This window comes from Musca domestica, unplaced genomic scaffold (assembly GCF_030504385.1).
Source record: "Musca domestica strain aabys unplaced genomic scaffold, Musca_domestica.polishedcontigs.V.1.1 3, whole genome shotgun sequence".
NCBI lineage: Eukaryota > Metazoa > Arthropoda > Insecta > Diptera > Muscidae > Musca > Musca domestica.
In genome coordinates this window covers 7,015,820-7,029,428 of record NW_026712299.1, presented here as the reverse complement: position 1 = coordinate 7,029,428, position 13,609 = coordinate 7,015,820, and the positions used below count along the sequence as shown (strand labels likewise).

Below are 13,609 nucleotides of genomic sequence, written 5' to 3'. Positions count from 1 at the left end.
AAGCAGAAATATCGGATTGTGTGAAATTTGAAAAGAATTGGATTCTCAATTTTAATTTTATGATCGTTTTGGTTATTCAAAATGTTGATCCTTTTTGGGCGAGGTACCAGAAGTAGTGGATCTATATATTCCATCTTCACAACAGATCTTGTATTGATAGAAATATTAGGATATGCCGAGTTTGAAAGAAATCGGATGCACATTTTGCGTTTTATGAGCTTCATGAGTATTCCAAATTTTTAATCGTAGGGGGGGAGCTACCAGAATGGATGGACCGATATATCTCATCTTCACACCAGATCTTGTGGTGGTAAAAATATTAGAATGTAATATATAATTATAAAAATTAATTATTAAAGTAATAATTATTTAAAATGTTGACCCTTTGTGTGGAAGCTCCTTGATAGAGTGTGCATTGTCGTTCCTGATCTAGAACTGATGACAATATTAGAATTTGTAAAGTTGAAGCAAAATCGGATGATTCTATCTCTTTCTAAGAAGCAAAGTATTTTTTTGAAAATTCCTACATTTTTTGGGGGAGAGGTATTAGAAGGAGTGGACCGATATCGCCCATCTCCGAACTCGATATAATTTTGATAATTATATTACGATGTACCAAGTTTGGACCAAATCGGATACTTCCTTCAAGATTTATCGTGCGCATCAGCCAGCCAGACAGACAGACGGACAGACACCCTTAGATCGACTCCAAATGTCCTGAATCGGATTTGATTCAAAGAGGGCTAGGATCTTAAACCATTGTGGTGATGAGGCACGTTTTGGCCGTATCAAAAGATATATACCCTCTGAAACCACATGGTTGACGAAATTTGAGTCTATATTAGCTCGAACCCATAGAAAAAGCTAATCGTCTAAAATTTTCTGTATAAATGATAACAGGAAGGACTTAATATTGCTATTGTGGTATTCAGTTAAGCCGGAGAATTAGATTACTGAAAATCAAAATTAAAGATACGTAAAGTTGAGAATTTTTTTTCCGGCTTATGTCATTGGCTGACATCTTCTTAAAAGAAAAAAGAAATTAGGGTGACCAAGTTTAAATTATGGACCAAAATTGAACTAAGTCAACCTTAATCTCTTCTATATATTCTCATTTTTTGTGGCATAAGTCATCGCCTGGATTTTTCGTACTAAAATCAAAGGAGTGTAATAATTAATACAGTTTACAGGAGTGTAATAATTAATACATAATTAGAAGATGATCTCCTTAAAGTCTTTTGTTCTTTTCCAAAAAAATCTAGCCGATGACAGACCAAAAAAATATGATTTAATTTATTCTTACCTTGCTAATAAGTTTTATAGCATTTTTATGTGGTGAATTTATTTAACTCCATATTTGAAATTTAAATATTCAAGTAATATTTACTTGTACATTAACCTCGTTTATACACCTAAAAAAACTTCCGAGCAATTTATTTTGTCTTCTAGTGTAAGAACACTCACTAAACTCTACTATGCACCCCTTTCCCCACTAATAACAATTTAATCACCTCCAGCACCTACTAATTTTGTTATTATTATTTATTCAAAATGATTACAAATTAAAAAAAAAATGTATTTAAATTCAATTCAATTTTTTATTTTCACCTTTATTTGCAACCTCTCACTACGTTTCCGCAATCTCCTGCAATTCCCAAAATTGAAAATCCAAAATTGATGCACCACCACTCTTCTGTTCTGTAGTACGCAATGTTGTCATCTTAGAGAATGGCACGACAACACAGCAGCTATTGCAACATCAAAAAGAACAACAACAAAAGGCCACCTCCAGCACCACGACAACAACAACAGTAACTGAAATTCACACCGTTAATGGTAATGACAAATCGCCTGTCGGAGTCATTAGCAATGGTGACGGCAACACCACCACGACCACGGTTAGGAGACAAACTTTGGTCAATGGTAATGTTGTCAATGACAAGACCACCACCTCCAAGACCTCCAATGGCACCACAACAGCAACAGTACCCCACAATAAATTGGCCAATTTGAAATTGAATGATGCTTTGACCACCACCGGCACCAATACACAAATCACTCAAAAAGTCGATCAAATCAATGGTCTGAATGGAGAACATGGTCAGGTGCTGACCACCACCGTGCACACCGTCAGTAATGGCTACAAAGAGGAAGGTAACAAGAAAATCCATGCTAAGGGTAGTGCTGATGTCAAACAATCGAATGCTGCCAGTGGATCGTGTAATACTGTGGTCTCGGCCGATGGCACGACCACAACAACTGTGCGTTCGGCCAAGAGCTCCAGTGTCAAGTATGCCGTGGAAGCCAGTTCCGTACAAGAAGAAATAATCAGGTAACCAGTGGAAATCTAATTTCAAAAGAGTTTAATCCTTCTGCTCGTTTTTTAGGAAAAAAATCAAAATTTTTATAGGTTGAGTTCCATCACTAACCCAGCCCTAACCAAACTCTCCCCCAAAGACATTCGTTCATTCATTGCCTAACATGTTTCTTTCATAACTGTGAAAATCTGAAAAGTTTTGAATATTTTGTTCATTAATTCGTGCTTATTTTATCCCTTATTTAGCTCCTAATGTCTATAGAATTCCCACAGTATTGGGTATCAGCAAAGAGGGTAACATACGCTCAGCACCGGCCTTCTCCATGGCCGGCCGTGAAAAACCCCGACAACTGCCAACTCTACTCTTTCCCGGTCCAGGCTATTATGATTCGGAGTATACGGCAATTAAACGCCGCTCACCAATGTATTCGATGGGTGGCAAACATAAGCTGCCCAGCGATGATAGTATGAAACCGGGGCCAGGTGCTCATTGCCCAGAGAAGGTAAGTGGGAAGTTTTTAATTTGGGTATAGACCGAGTTAGAAAATTTCAGTCGGTCAATTTTCTGTCATAGGCTGCAGTACCCATTACGAACTTCAAATACCAAATTTGATACAATTCCGGTGAATAATGTTGCTAAAATGATCAAAATACCGAATATCGGGACGTACCGTTATATGGGGGCTATACGAAGACGTGGGCCTGCACAGACAATTTTCTGTCACAGACTGTAGTTCCCATTCCGAACTTCAAATACCAAATTTAAAAATTTTCCGGTGAATAATTTCGATAAAATCATCAAAATGCCGAAAAAGGGGAGGAACCATTATATTGGGGCTTTATGAACACGTGAATCTGCACAGACAATTTTCTATCATAGGCTGCAGTATCCGTTACGAACTTCAAATACCAAACTTGATACATTTCCGGTGAATAATGTAGCTAAAATCATCAAAATACCCAATATCGGGAGGTACCGTTATATTAGGCTATACGAAGACGTGGACCTGCACAGACAATTTTCTGTCCTAGGCTGCAGTATCTGTTTCGAACTTCAAATACCAAATTTGAAACATTTCCGGTGAATAATGTAGCTAAAATCATCAAAATACCAAATATCGGGAGGTACCGTTATATGGAGGCTATACGAAGACGTGGATCTGCACAGACAATTTTCTGTCCTAGTCTTGAGTATCCATTACGAACTTCAAATACCAAATTTGAAACATTTCCGGTGCATAATGTCGCTAAAATCTTCAAAATACCGAACAAAGGGACGTGCCATTATATGAGGGCTATATGAAGACGTGAAACTGCACAGACAATTTTCTGTCATAAGCTGTAGTATTCATTACGAACTTCAAATATCAAATTTGAAACGATTCCGGTGAATTATTTCGCTAAAAACATCAAAATACCGAATTATCGGGTAGTGCCGTTATATGGGGGCTTTATGAAGACGTGAAACTACACAGACAATTTTCTATCATAGGCTGCAGTATCCGTTACGAACTTCAAATACCAAATTTGAAACGATTCCGATGGCTAATGTCGCTAAAATCATCCAAATACCGAATATCGGGAGGTACCGTTATATGGGGGCTTTATGAAGACGTAAAACTGTATAAACAATTTTCTGTCATAGGCTGCAGTATCCGTTACGAACTTCAAATACTAAATTTGAAACATTTCCGGTAAGTAATGTCGCTAAAATCACTAAAATATCGAAAAAAGGGAGAAACCATTATATAGGGGCTATACCAAAACCTAAACCTACATTACCCATTTTCATAGTCCTGCAGACATAATACAGATTTGAGTAAAATTTTATTAACCTACTTTATTTTGTTCGTAAGCCAGAGAATATATAAACTTTGTGGGGTCTAAAATGTGTATTTAGATGTGTTACAAACCGAATGACAAACTTCATATACCCTCCATATATGACAAGACAATAATTTCGGTGAGATAGGACGACTGATCATTTAGCTTCCATCTACTCAATGTAAATTTGGGTTTCCAATATCCGTAATCTGTGAGCGGGTTTTTGATATCAATCAGCTATATTTGTCGAAAGATTATGGAATAAATTGACTTGTATCATAATATTCAAAATTTAAAAATACAATTCCATTACTTAACCTCATTTTTTATTTTTTCTCTATCTCTCTTTCAGATAAATTTATCCAATGTTCCAGCCTATAGTTTTGGCATAAAACACTCTCCCTATTTGGGTTACATACGTGAACATCATGATTATGGGTTTTCCGGTATTTGTTAAATATTTTATTTCAGTCGGGCTTTTTTCAAACTCATTTTTTGCTGCAGTACCTTTATTATTTGCTGATGCCTTATGCCTTATATTGTATAATTTTTTTGTATTCCTCCTAATTTATGATATAATTTTTATATATGAAACGTGATTTTATTTTTTGTTACTTTCTTTTCTCAAAAAAAACAAAACTAATCAAAGACTATTTCTCGAATAATATTTTACTATACTAAACTGAAACTATTTCTCGAATAATATTTTACTATACTAAACTGAAACTATTTCTCGAATATTAATATTTTAATTTATTAACAATGGAATGTTATTTTGTAATTTTTATTTTCACGATTTCTTTATTTTGTAACTTCTTTTTTTAATTATTTTATATTAATGATATGTTTTGAAAAAAAATGTAAATTTTGTATTATACTAATTACACAAATTGTGTCTTCTAACCGAATAATTATAAAAATTTGTGGCTATATATAAATTTAAGAAAAAGGAAAAAAAACAAAAATGATACTGACATAACGAACATAAAACACTCAATTAATGTAATAAAAGTTAACATTTTCAATAAAAAAAATTAAATAAAAAGCCTACAAAATTGATGTTTTGATTTATGGGGGAAGTTATGACTAAACCCTGCACTGAAAACGTGTTTTCTATAAGGGGTCTTCATTAGATGTTGATAGATTAAATCGTTTATTACTCATTTAGAAATATCCAAAATAGAATATGAGGTTATACAAAGATATTAGTAAAACAATTTTTGAATTATATTTAACTAAATATTTTCAAAATATGTAATCGCATCTATCTTAAATCTACTTCAAATTTTCCAATAAAAATAAATTTCATACCTTGCAACAATTTATAGCACCCATTCTGGTTTTGAAGATACTGAACTTCGTTGCGGAATCAAATAGGTTTTCTTCTCACCTAAATGAGGTGTGTGTCGTATTGAAAAGGAAGGAGCTGGCACCGATTTGTGTTTGTTGTACTGAAATATAAGAGTTGTATTGTTAGAAGTCAGTTTGAGATAAGAATCTTTAAAATCTAAAATGCCATAAAATAATAAGTAAAAAGCACCATAGGCTGTAGTACTGATAGCGAACTTCAAATACGAAATTTGAAACAATTTCGGTGAATAAAGTCGCTAATATCGTCAAAATACGAAAAAAACGTGGATCTGCGCAGACAATTTTTTGTCATAGGCTGTAGTATCCATTCAAATACCAAATTTGAAACAATTTCGGTGAATAAAGTCGTTAAAATCGTCAAAATACCAAATATCGGGAGGTACCGTTGTATGGGGGCTATACTAAGACGGGGACCTGCACAGACAATTTTCTGTCATAGGCTGTAGTATCCATTACGAACTTTAAATACCAAATTTAAAACAATTTCGGTGAATAATGTTCCTAAAATCATCAAAATACCGAATATCGGAAGGTACCGTTATGTGCGCTATAGGAAAACGTTGAACTAGATATTCAATGTTAGGTCACCGGAGCTAGAACCCATTACGAACTACAAATACCAATTTTTAGACAAATCTGTAGAAAAATTTGGGTAAAACAAACAAAATGCCGAATATTGGGAGGTACCGTTATACGGAATCTATGTACAATGTTCCTCTATCGAAGCTAGAACCTATATCGAACTACAAATACCAATTTTCAGACAAATCCGTGGAAAAATGTTGCAAAAATCATCAAAATACCGAATAACGGGAGGTACTGTTATACGGGGGCTATACGAAAACGCGGACCCACATGTACAATCTTCCGCCACTAGAGATTGAACCCATAACCAAATTCAAATACCAATTTTTAGACAAATTGGTGGAAATCCTTGGCTAAAAATATCAAAATACCGAATGCCGGGAGGTACCGTTATATGGGGGGTATCCCAAAACGTGGATCGATATATCTAATTTTCGATACCAAAATTGCTTTGCCAAATTTTAAAGCTCTACGTCAAATAATGAGAGCTGTATCATGATTTCAACAGACAGACGGACATCATTAAAACGACTTAGAATTTTATCCTGATCATGATTATTTACTTCATGGGGTCTCTGAAGGATATTTAGAAGTGTTACAAACGGAGGTGGAATGTATTAAAATGTTCTATATCGGTTCAAGCCCCCATATATCGATACCCCCGATATTCGGTATTTTTATGATGTTAGCGAATTTTTTTATTGGAATTGTTTAAAATTTTGTATTTAAAGTTTGTTATGGGTACTACAGCCTATGACAAAAAATTACTTATGACTAAAAAATTGTTGAGGCCACAACATGCTCTTCTAGAAAAAAATGGATCGTTGTAGCAGTTTTAAGTTTTCTGGTAACTTTTCCTACAGGAAACTGTTAAAAACTGGAATATGTAAAGGGATCAATTAATTATTGATTTAACAATAAAGATGTCATGACGCCCTTATGGCATCCCCTCTATTTGTTATATGTTTCTTTATTTTTAAAACCAATGAAAAATGAATTATTCTTTTTCACGGAAAAACTCAATAAACTCTTCTCTGCGCGCTCTCCAGTAAATGTTTTTTTTTTTTTATAACGGTTGAATTTGAAAATATTTAGTTCCATTTTTTAAACAATAAATACAAATACAGGACTGCCAGAAGAAACAAGTAAGCGTACCCTACAACACTGTATTTTAACTACTTAAAATGTCATTCGAAATATCAAATTTGTTTCTTTAGGACAGATGTGCTGCACTTACGCACTAGTCACATCGTCAAAAAAACAGCTTTCGGTATTAAATACATTCGCGGTTGAATGAAAAATATTGAATTTTTCGTACAAAAATTAAGGTCTATTTCATCCTCTAAATATTATCCGATGGCCACCCAAAATGGTAGACAATGAACCGTTTTTGGACCAATTAAACTTAAAATACCCTCGAAGACATAGTGTTGCAGGGTATAATAAATGCTCCGTCAACATAATTTTGAATTGTGCTCATCAAAATCTCATTAAACCCTCTATACTGTAATTTTCTTGTATTATATTTTTATTTAAACTTACATTTTCAGGACAGTAGGCTCCTGGACCCGGTTTCATATGTTCATCGCTTATTGGTTTGTGCTTTATGTGCATGCTAAATTTTGGTGGTGATTTTCGAAAATGCTTACTATTATCTTCATATTGGCCCGGGCCGGGTAAGACAAAGGCAGGAATTTGTCTTGGTTTATCGCGACCAATTAGCGAGAAGGCCGGTGCTGCCTTTATTTGACTTTCTTTGGCTGTACCAAGTGTGGTGGGTAGATTATAGACATTGGGAGCTGAAAACAAAAATTTGAATGAATCGGACAATACCAGACCACAAATCAGTCCTTACCCGGTGTTGGCAAAGATTTCAGTGCTTTTGGTCTCTTACCAAAAGAGTATGATGGCACACTTTTAATAGTTGCAGTTATGGCTGCCTGAATGTCATAACGTCCCGGTTCTGGTGGCGACCATTTCTTTAGGTCATTGGGACGAAATTTCAACGAAAATGCCGGTGGTCTGTGGACACCTTTATTGTATATGCCTGCAATATTATATTTTGCTGGACCATCTTCAATGTGTAAATGACGCCGTTTAGTCTTGCGACTTATGGAATAGGCCGGAGCAGATTTCTTTTTGGAATCGACAATATGAGGACCCAATAGCGGTGGTACGGCTTTATAGGATGGCTTTCCAATCAATTGCTGGGGGTGACTTTTTCCTTTACGCTGAGTTGGTGTCCAGGGTTTCTGTTCGATATTTGTTCCTGCATTCAGTAGCCGTTTCTTTGAAGGCTCTTTTGAACAGGGACTTTTAAAACGTCGGCGCAATAGTTTAGTAGTTTTGTAAACCTTGAGAAGAAACAATAATGTGGGCGAATTAAAAGTATTACCAAATAGGGTCGTAAAATCCTTACCATATTCTCTTTTGTATTATTTAGATTTGAATTCAAACTGAAATATGTTATTGAAAATTATTTGTCTGACAAATTTTCCGCAGCTACCATCGGAGTAAAAAGTAATTAAAAGTCGGAACAAATGTGAGTGCCGTGGAATTCGATTGGGAAATTGAAAAATGTTCCAAAATTGTGTTAAAAAGACATCTGCTGGAACTTAAAAACCTTTACTAAACGATTTTTCCCAATAACTTTTTTATTTCTTTCCATTTTACGAATCATTTTCATTAGTTTTCTTTTATTGAATTCAAATAATTTGTCTTTTGTAAACGCATTGTTATTTTTAGCAAATGGTGGAACAATATCGATAACATCTGACAAAATGTCAATCGATATTAAGTAAAAAAAAAAAACAAATATCGATAGTGCACCATCGATTGTTTGTCACCTCTATTCTGTTGTTGGCCAACACGTTGCACATTTTTATTAGCAACGATTTTGGTTTTATTTTGTGAATTAAATTGCAAATCAATAACGAATTCGACATCAAACATTTGTTTATAACAACAATTATAAAAAATGGTGAGTTACAACAACAACATACGCAGAGAAAGAGCCTCCCAAATTGAGACACAGTAGAACGTGTGTTTTTCGCGAAACTTAGTACCCGGCAATCTGATGTTCCCATTTTTCGCAGAAAGCTGACGCAATAATCCCAAGAATTATAAATAATATTTCCCATTTACTCATTTTCTCTAGGCTGCTGTCGAGCGTAAAGGTACCTTTAAGGTCGAATATTTGCAAAAAATCGAAGAGGAAGTACAACAGCGATGGGAGAAAGAACATTTGCACGAAACAGATGCTCCTTTGGAGCCAAGAAAATCGTTGGATGAAAAGTTCATGGTTACCTTTCCCTTCCCCTATATGAATGGTCGTCTTCATTTGGGTCATACCTTTTCGCTGTCCAAGGCTGAGTATGCCATACGTTATCATCGTTTGAAGGGAAAACGTGTGCTATGGCCATTTGGATTCCACTGTACCGGCATGCCCATCAAAGCCTGTGCTGATAAGCTGAAACGTGAAATGGAAGATTATGGTTATCCACCACAATTTCCTGCCGTAAAAGAGGAGGTTGTCGTCGAGGTGGCCCAGCCAGAGGTGCCTAAGGACAAGTCCAAAGGTAAGAAGAGTAAGGCAGTGGCCAAAACCGGCTCGGCTAAATATCAATGGCAGATTATGCAAAGTTTGGGCTTGAAGGATGAGGAAATCAAAGAATTTGCCCAGGCCGAACATTGGTTGAACTATTTCCCTCCATTGGCAGTAAAGGATTTGAAGAGAATTGGTGTACATGTAAGTGTAAATCATCCCCCTAATTGGTTTCGCAGATAAAAGTCGTTTCTTTTCCTCCCTTAGGTTGATTGGCGCCGTACATTTATTACCACGGATGTGAATCCCTTTTTCGATTCCTTTGTTCGCTGGCAATTTGTTCATTTGAAAAATCGTGGTAAGGTTATGTATGGCAAACGTTACACAATTTACTCACCCAAGGATGGACAACCCTGTATGGATCATGATCGTTCCACGGGTGAGGGTGTGGGTCCTCAGGAATATACTTTGATCAAAATGAAGGTATTGGAGAACAAAGGAAAGTTAAGGTGAACACATTTTAGTTTTTCTAAAAAATTCTTTATAACCGTACCCCATTCCTTTAGCTCCATAAAGGCTCCCGTTTATTTGGTGGCTGCTACTTTGAGACCTGAAACTATGTACGGTCAAACCAACTGCTGGCTGCATCCAGACATCAAATACATTGCCTGGAAGACAACACGTAACGATGAAGTCTGGGTAAGCACCCGACGTGCTGCCCGCAACATGTCCTACCAAGGCTTTACTGCCGTTGAGGGCAAAGTAGAGGAACTTTTGGAATTGACTGGACAAGATTTACTCGGCACACCCTTGTCTTCACCCCTGACTAGTCACAAAGTAATTTATACCTTACCCATGTTGTCGATCAAGGAAGATAAGGGCACTGGTGTCGTTACCTCTGTGCCTTCTGATTCTCCCGACGATTATGCTGCCTTGGTGGATCTACAAAAGAAGGAAGCTTTCCGCCAAAAATATGGCCTTACCGATGAAATGGTTTTACCCTATGAACCTACACCCATCATTGAAGTACCCACCTTGGGTAATTTGTGTGCCAAATTTGCCTATGAGAAGTTCAAGATTCAATCACAAAACGACAAGGATAAATTGGTGGAAGCCAAGGAATTGTGTTACCTCAAGGGTTTCTATGATGGCGTCATGTTGGTTGGCGAATTCAAGGGCAAGAAGGTACAGGATGTGAAAAAGGATTTGCAAAAACAATTGTTGAATTCCAAAGAGGCTGATATCTACTATGAACCGGAGAAGACTATAATTTCCCGTTCCGGTGACCAGTGTGTGGTTGCCCTGTGTAATCAATGGTATTTGAACTATGGTGAAAGCGAATGGCAAGGACAAGCCAAGAAGATTTTGTCACAAATGGAAACATTCCATGAAGAGGCTAGAAATAATTTTGAACACTGCCTGGGTTGGTTGCATGAATATGCCTGCTCCCGTACTTATGGCTTGGGTACTAAGTTGCCCTGGGATGAACAGTGGTTGATTGAATCTCTGTCGGACTCTACCATCTACATGGCCTTCTATACTGTGGTCCATTTACTGCAAGGAGGTTCGTTCCGTGGTGAGAAACCCAGTCCATTGGGCATTAAGGCACAGGAAATGACTTCGGATGTATGGGACTACATTTTCTTCAAGGAAACACCCTATCCCCAGAATTGTGGCATCCAAAAGGAGAAATTGGACATTCTGCGACGCGAATTCGAATACTGGTATCCCATGGATTTAAGAGTATCGGGCAAAGATTTGATCCAGAACCATTTGACTTTCATGCTCTACAATCATGCCGCCATGTGGCCCAAGGATGAGAACAAATGGCCCAAAGGTGTGCGTGTAAATGGTCACTTATTGCTGAACTCGGCTAAGATGTCCAAGTCTGATGGTAACTTTTTGACACTACACGAAGCTGTGGACAAGTTTTCAGCCGATGGCATGCGTCTGTGTTTGGCTGATGCCGGTGACAGTGTTGAAGATGCCAACTTTGTGGAAGCCACAGCTGATGCTGGTATCTTGCGTCTTTACACTTTCATTGAATGGGTCAAGGAGATGATTGCTGCCCGCCCTGCTATGCGTAAGGATGCTCATCACACATTCAACGACAAGGTGTTCATCAGCGAAATGAATTTAAAGACAAAACAGACCGATGAATTCTACAAGAAAATGCTGTTCAAGGAGGCATTGCGTTCCGGTTTCTATGAATTGCAATTGACCCGTGACAAATACCGTGAATTGTGTGGTGCCCAGGGTATGCATGCCGATTTAGTCTTCGAATTCATACGTCGCCAAGCTTTGCTCATGGCTCCAATTTGTCCCCATGTTGCCGAACATGTTTGGGGGCTGCTTGGTAACAAACAATCCATTTTGTTGGCCACCTGGCCTGAGGTTGGTCCCATCAATGAGACCGACATTATGTGTTCGGAATATTTAATGGAAGCTGCTCACGCTTTCCGTTTGAATTTGAAAAATCTCTTACAAGTCAAGGGTAAGGGTGGCAAAGAAAAGGCCGTTGACCCAACATCAGCCAAACCTAACCGTGCTGTAGCCTGGGTTGCCAAAACCTATCCACCATGGCAATCGTGTGTTTTGAATACCATGCGTGAACTCTACACCGCCAACAAAGACTGTCTGCCGGATAACAAAGTCATTTCCACTGCCCTGGGGCAAAAGGAGATCCTAAAGAAATACATGAAACGCGTTATGCCCTTCGCTCAAATGATTCGTGAAAAGGTGGAGAGCGGTAAAGGTTTGGCAGCTATGGCTGTTTCCTTGGAATTCGATGAACGACAAGTTCTCCTCGACAATTTGGATTACCTGAAGAATACTTTGGATATTGAGGCTCTTGAAATTAAATATACCGATGATCCTGCCGCTCCCGAAAAGACACGCGAGGAAGTAAGGCCTGGAAATCCATTCATAACATTTACCGTTGCACCACATGTGCCAGTTGTCTTCACCAATCCCATTGAACGGTCGGGGTTATTCCAAGTAAACGCCGTTGTCAGCGAAGGTGAGACGACAAGGAGTCTCAAAGAAAAGCTAGCCAAAATTTTGGGCTTTAAGGGTAAGTAATGAAAAAATATTTTAGGTTTTTGTAATACATAAAAATGTTGTTTTTTTACAGCTGATTTATCTACTTTGAAAATATGGCGTTATGATGACCCTGTTATGGGCCATCGTAAAATGCCTGAATTCCAAAATTTCAAAGCCGGCAAATCTCTACTGACTGAAGGCTCTCTAGTGGTGGATGTGGAAAAGCAAAGTATTACTTTAGTCGAAGAGGGTAGCGGCGCCTCCATACCTGTTGGCCGCTACTTTGTTTATGTTGTAGAGTAGAACAAAAGTTTTTTGTTCTTCTTAATTTAAACTATAATAATTTCAGTAAAATTTTTCTTTTTATTTATAAATAATAAAAGATCAGGAACTATGCAAAGCATGATTGGTAAACTACAAAAGCGAACAAAGGACAACGGTGTTTTAATTTTCGTTGGCATGTTTATGGACATAAGGGAATCACGAAATAAAATATACTGGACTAGAAACCGGACATCTTAAGTCACTGAATGAATTCGTGAAAATCAATGGCATTAAGAATTTTTGCGGAATTTTTTGTATTAAAAATTGGGCCAGAAAGTTATCCATAACGGATAATAGTATGATTAGATTACTTAAGGATTGCGAACATTGATTTTTTTGGCAGTATCAAAGCGTCATCATAATTGTTTTGGGCTTGGAAATTAGCTCGTGGTGGTTCAGAGTCCACCACCATATGGGCTGCACCAAAAAAGCTTTCATCAAAGAAGATGACAGAAAATGGTACTGGAAACCCTTTTGCATGGTGTTCAAGGGCGTCTGACCGGTACTATCGAGAATAAGAGCCAGCCTTGAATAAATTAGAAGGGCTGATCTAAGAATCGCTGTAGGTATATTGATACGGCTCTATAGTATCACATATCTCA

General features: G+C 37.2%; 3 protein-coding genes across 3 annotated transcripts in view; 2 read left to right on the top strand and 1 right to left on the bottom strand.

The window, feature by feature from the left end:
- LOC101896617 (uncharacterized) overlaps window positions 1–2,707 on the top strand; it is a gene marked incomplete at its 5' end in the record, with an annotated part of 78,816 nt that extends 76,109 nt beyond the window's left edge. The window contains 2 exon segments of the mRNA XM_011296002.3: window positions 1,705–2,332; window positions 2,564–2,707. Of these exon segments, the coding sequence (XP_011294304.1) occupies window positions 1,705–2,332; window positions 2,564–2,570 (635 nt within the window). The 3' untranslated portion in view covers window positions 2,571–2,707.
- A 2,278-nt stretch (window positions 2,708–4,985) lies between these two features.
- Window positions 4,986–8,812, bottom strand: LOC101896436 (outer dense fiber protein 3-like). Its single transcript, XM_011296038.3, has 4 exons — window positions 8,517–8,812; window positions 7,953–8,451; window positions 7,640–7,896; window positions 4,986–5,592 (listed from the first exon to the last, which is right to left on the bottom strand). Exons 1-4 carry the CDS (start codon window positions 8,517–8,519, stop codon window positions 5,464–5,466), a joined length of 888 nt encoding a protein of 295 aa, XP_011294340.1. The 5' UTR covers window positions 8,520–8,812; the 3' UTR covers window positions 4,986–5,463.
- A 116-nt stretch (window positions 8,813–8,928) lies between these two features.
- LOC101896266 (leucine--tRNA ligase, cytoplasmic) lies at window positions 8,929–13,110 on the top strand. The gene is made up of 5 exons (XM_011295979.3): window positions 8,929–9,077; window positions 9,255–9,845; window positions 9,909–10,150; window positions 10,208–12,714; window positions 12,775–13,110. The coding sequence occupies exons 1-5, from the start codon at window positions 9,075–9,077 to the stop codon at window positions 12,984–12,986; spliced, it is 3,555 nt and encodes a 1,184-aa protein (XP_011294281.1). The 5' UTR covers window positions 8,929–9,074; the 3' UTR covers window positions 12,987–13,110.
- The last annotated feature ends 499 nt before the right edge of the window (window positions 13,111–13,609 follow it).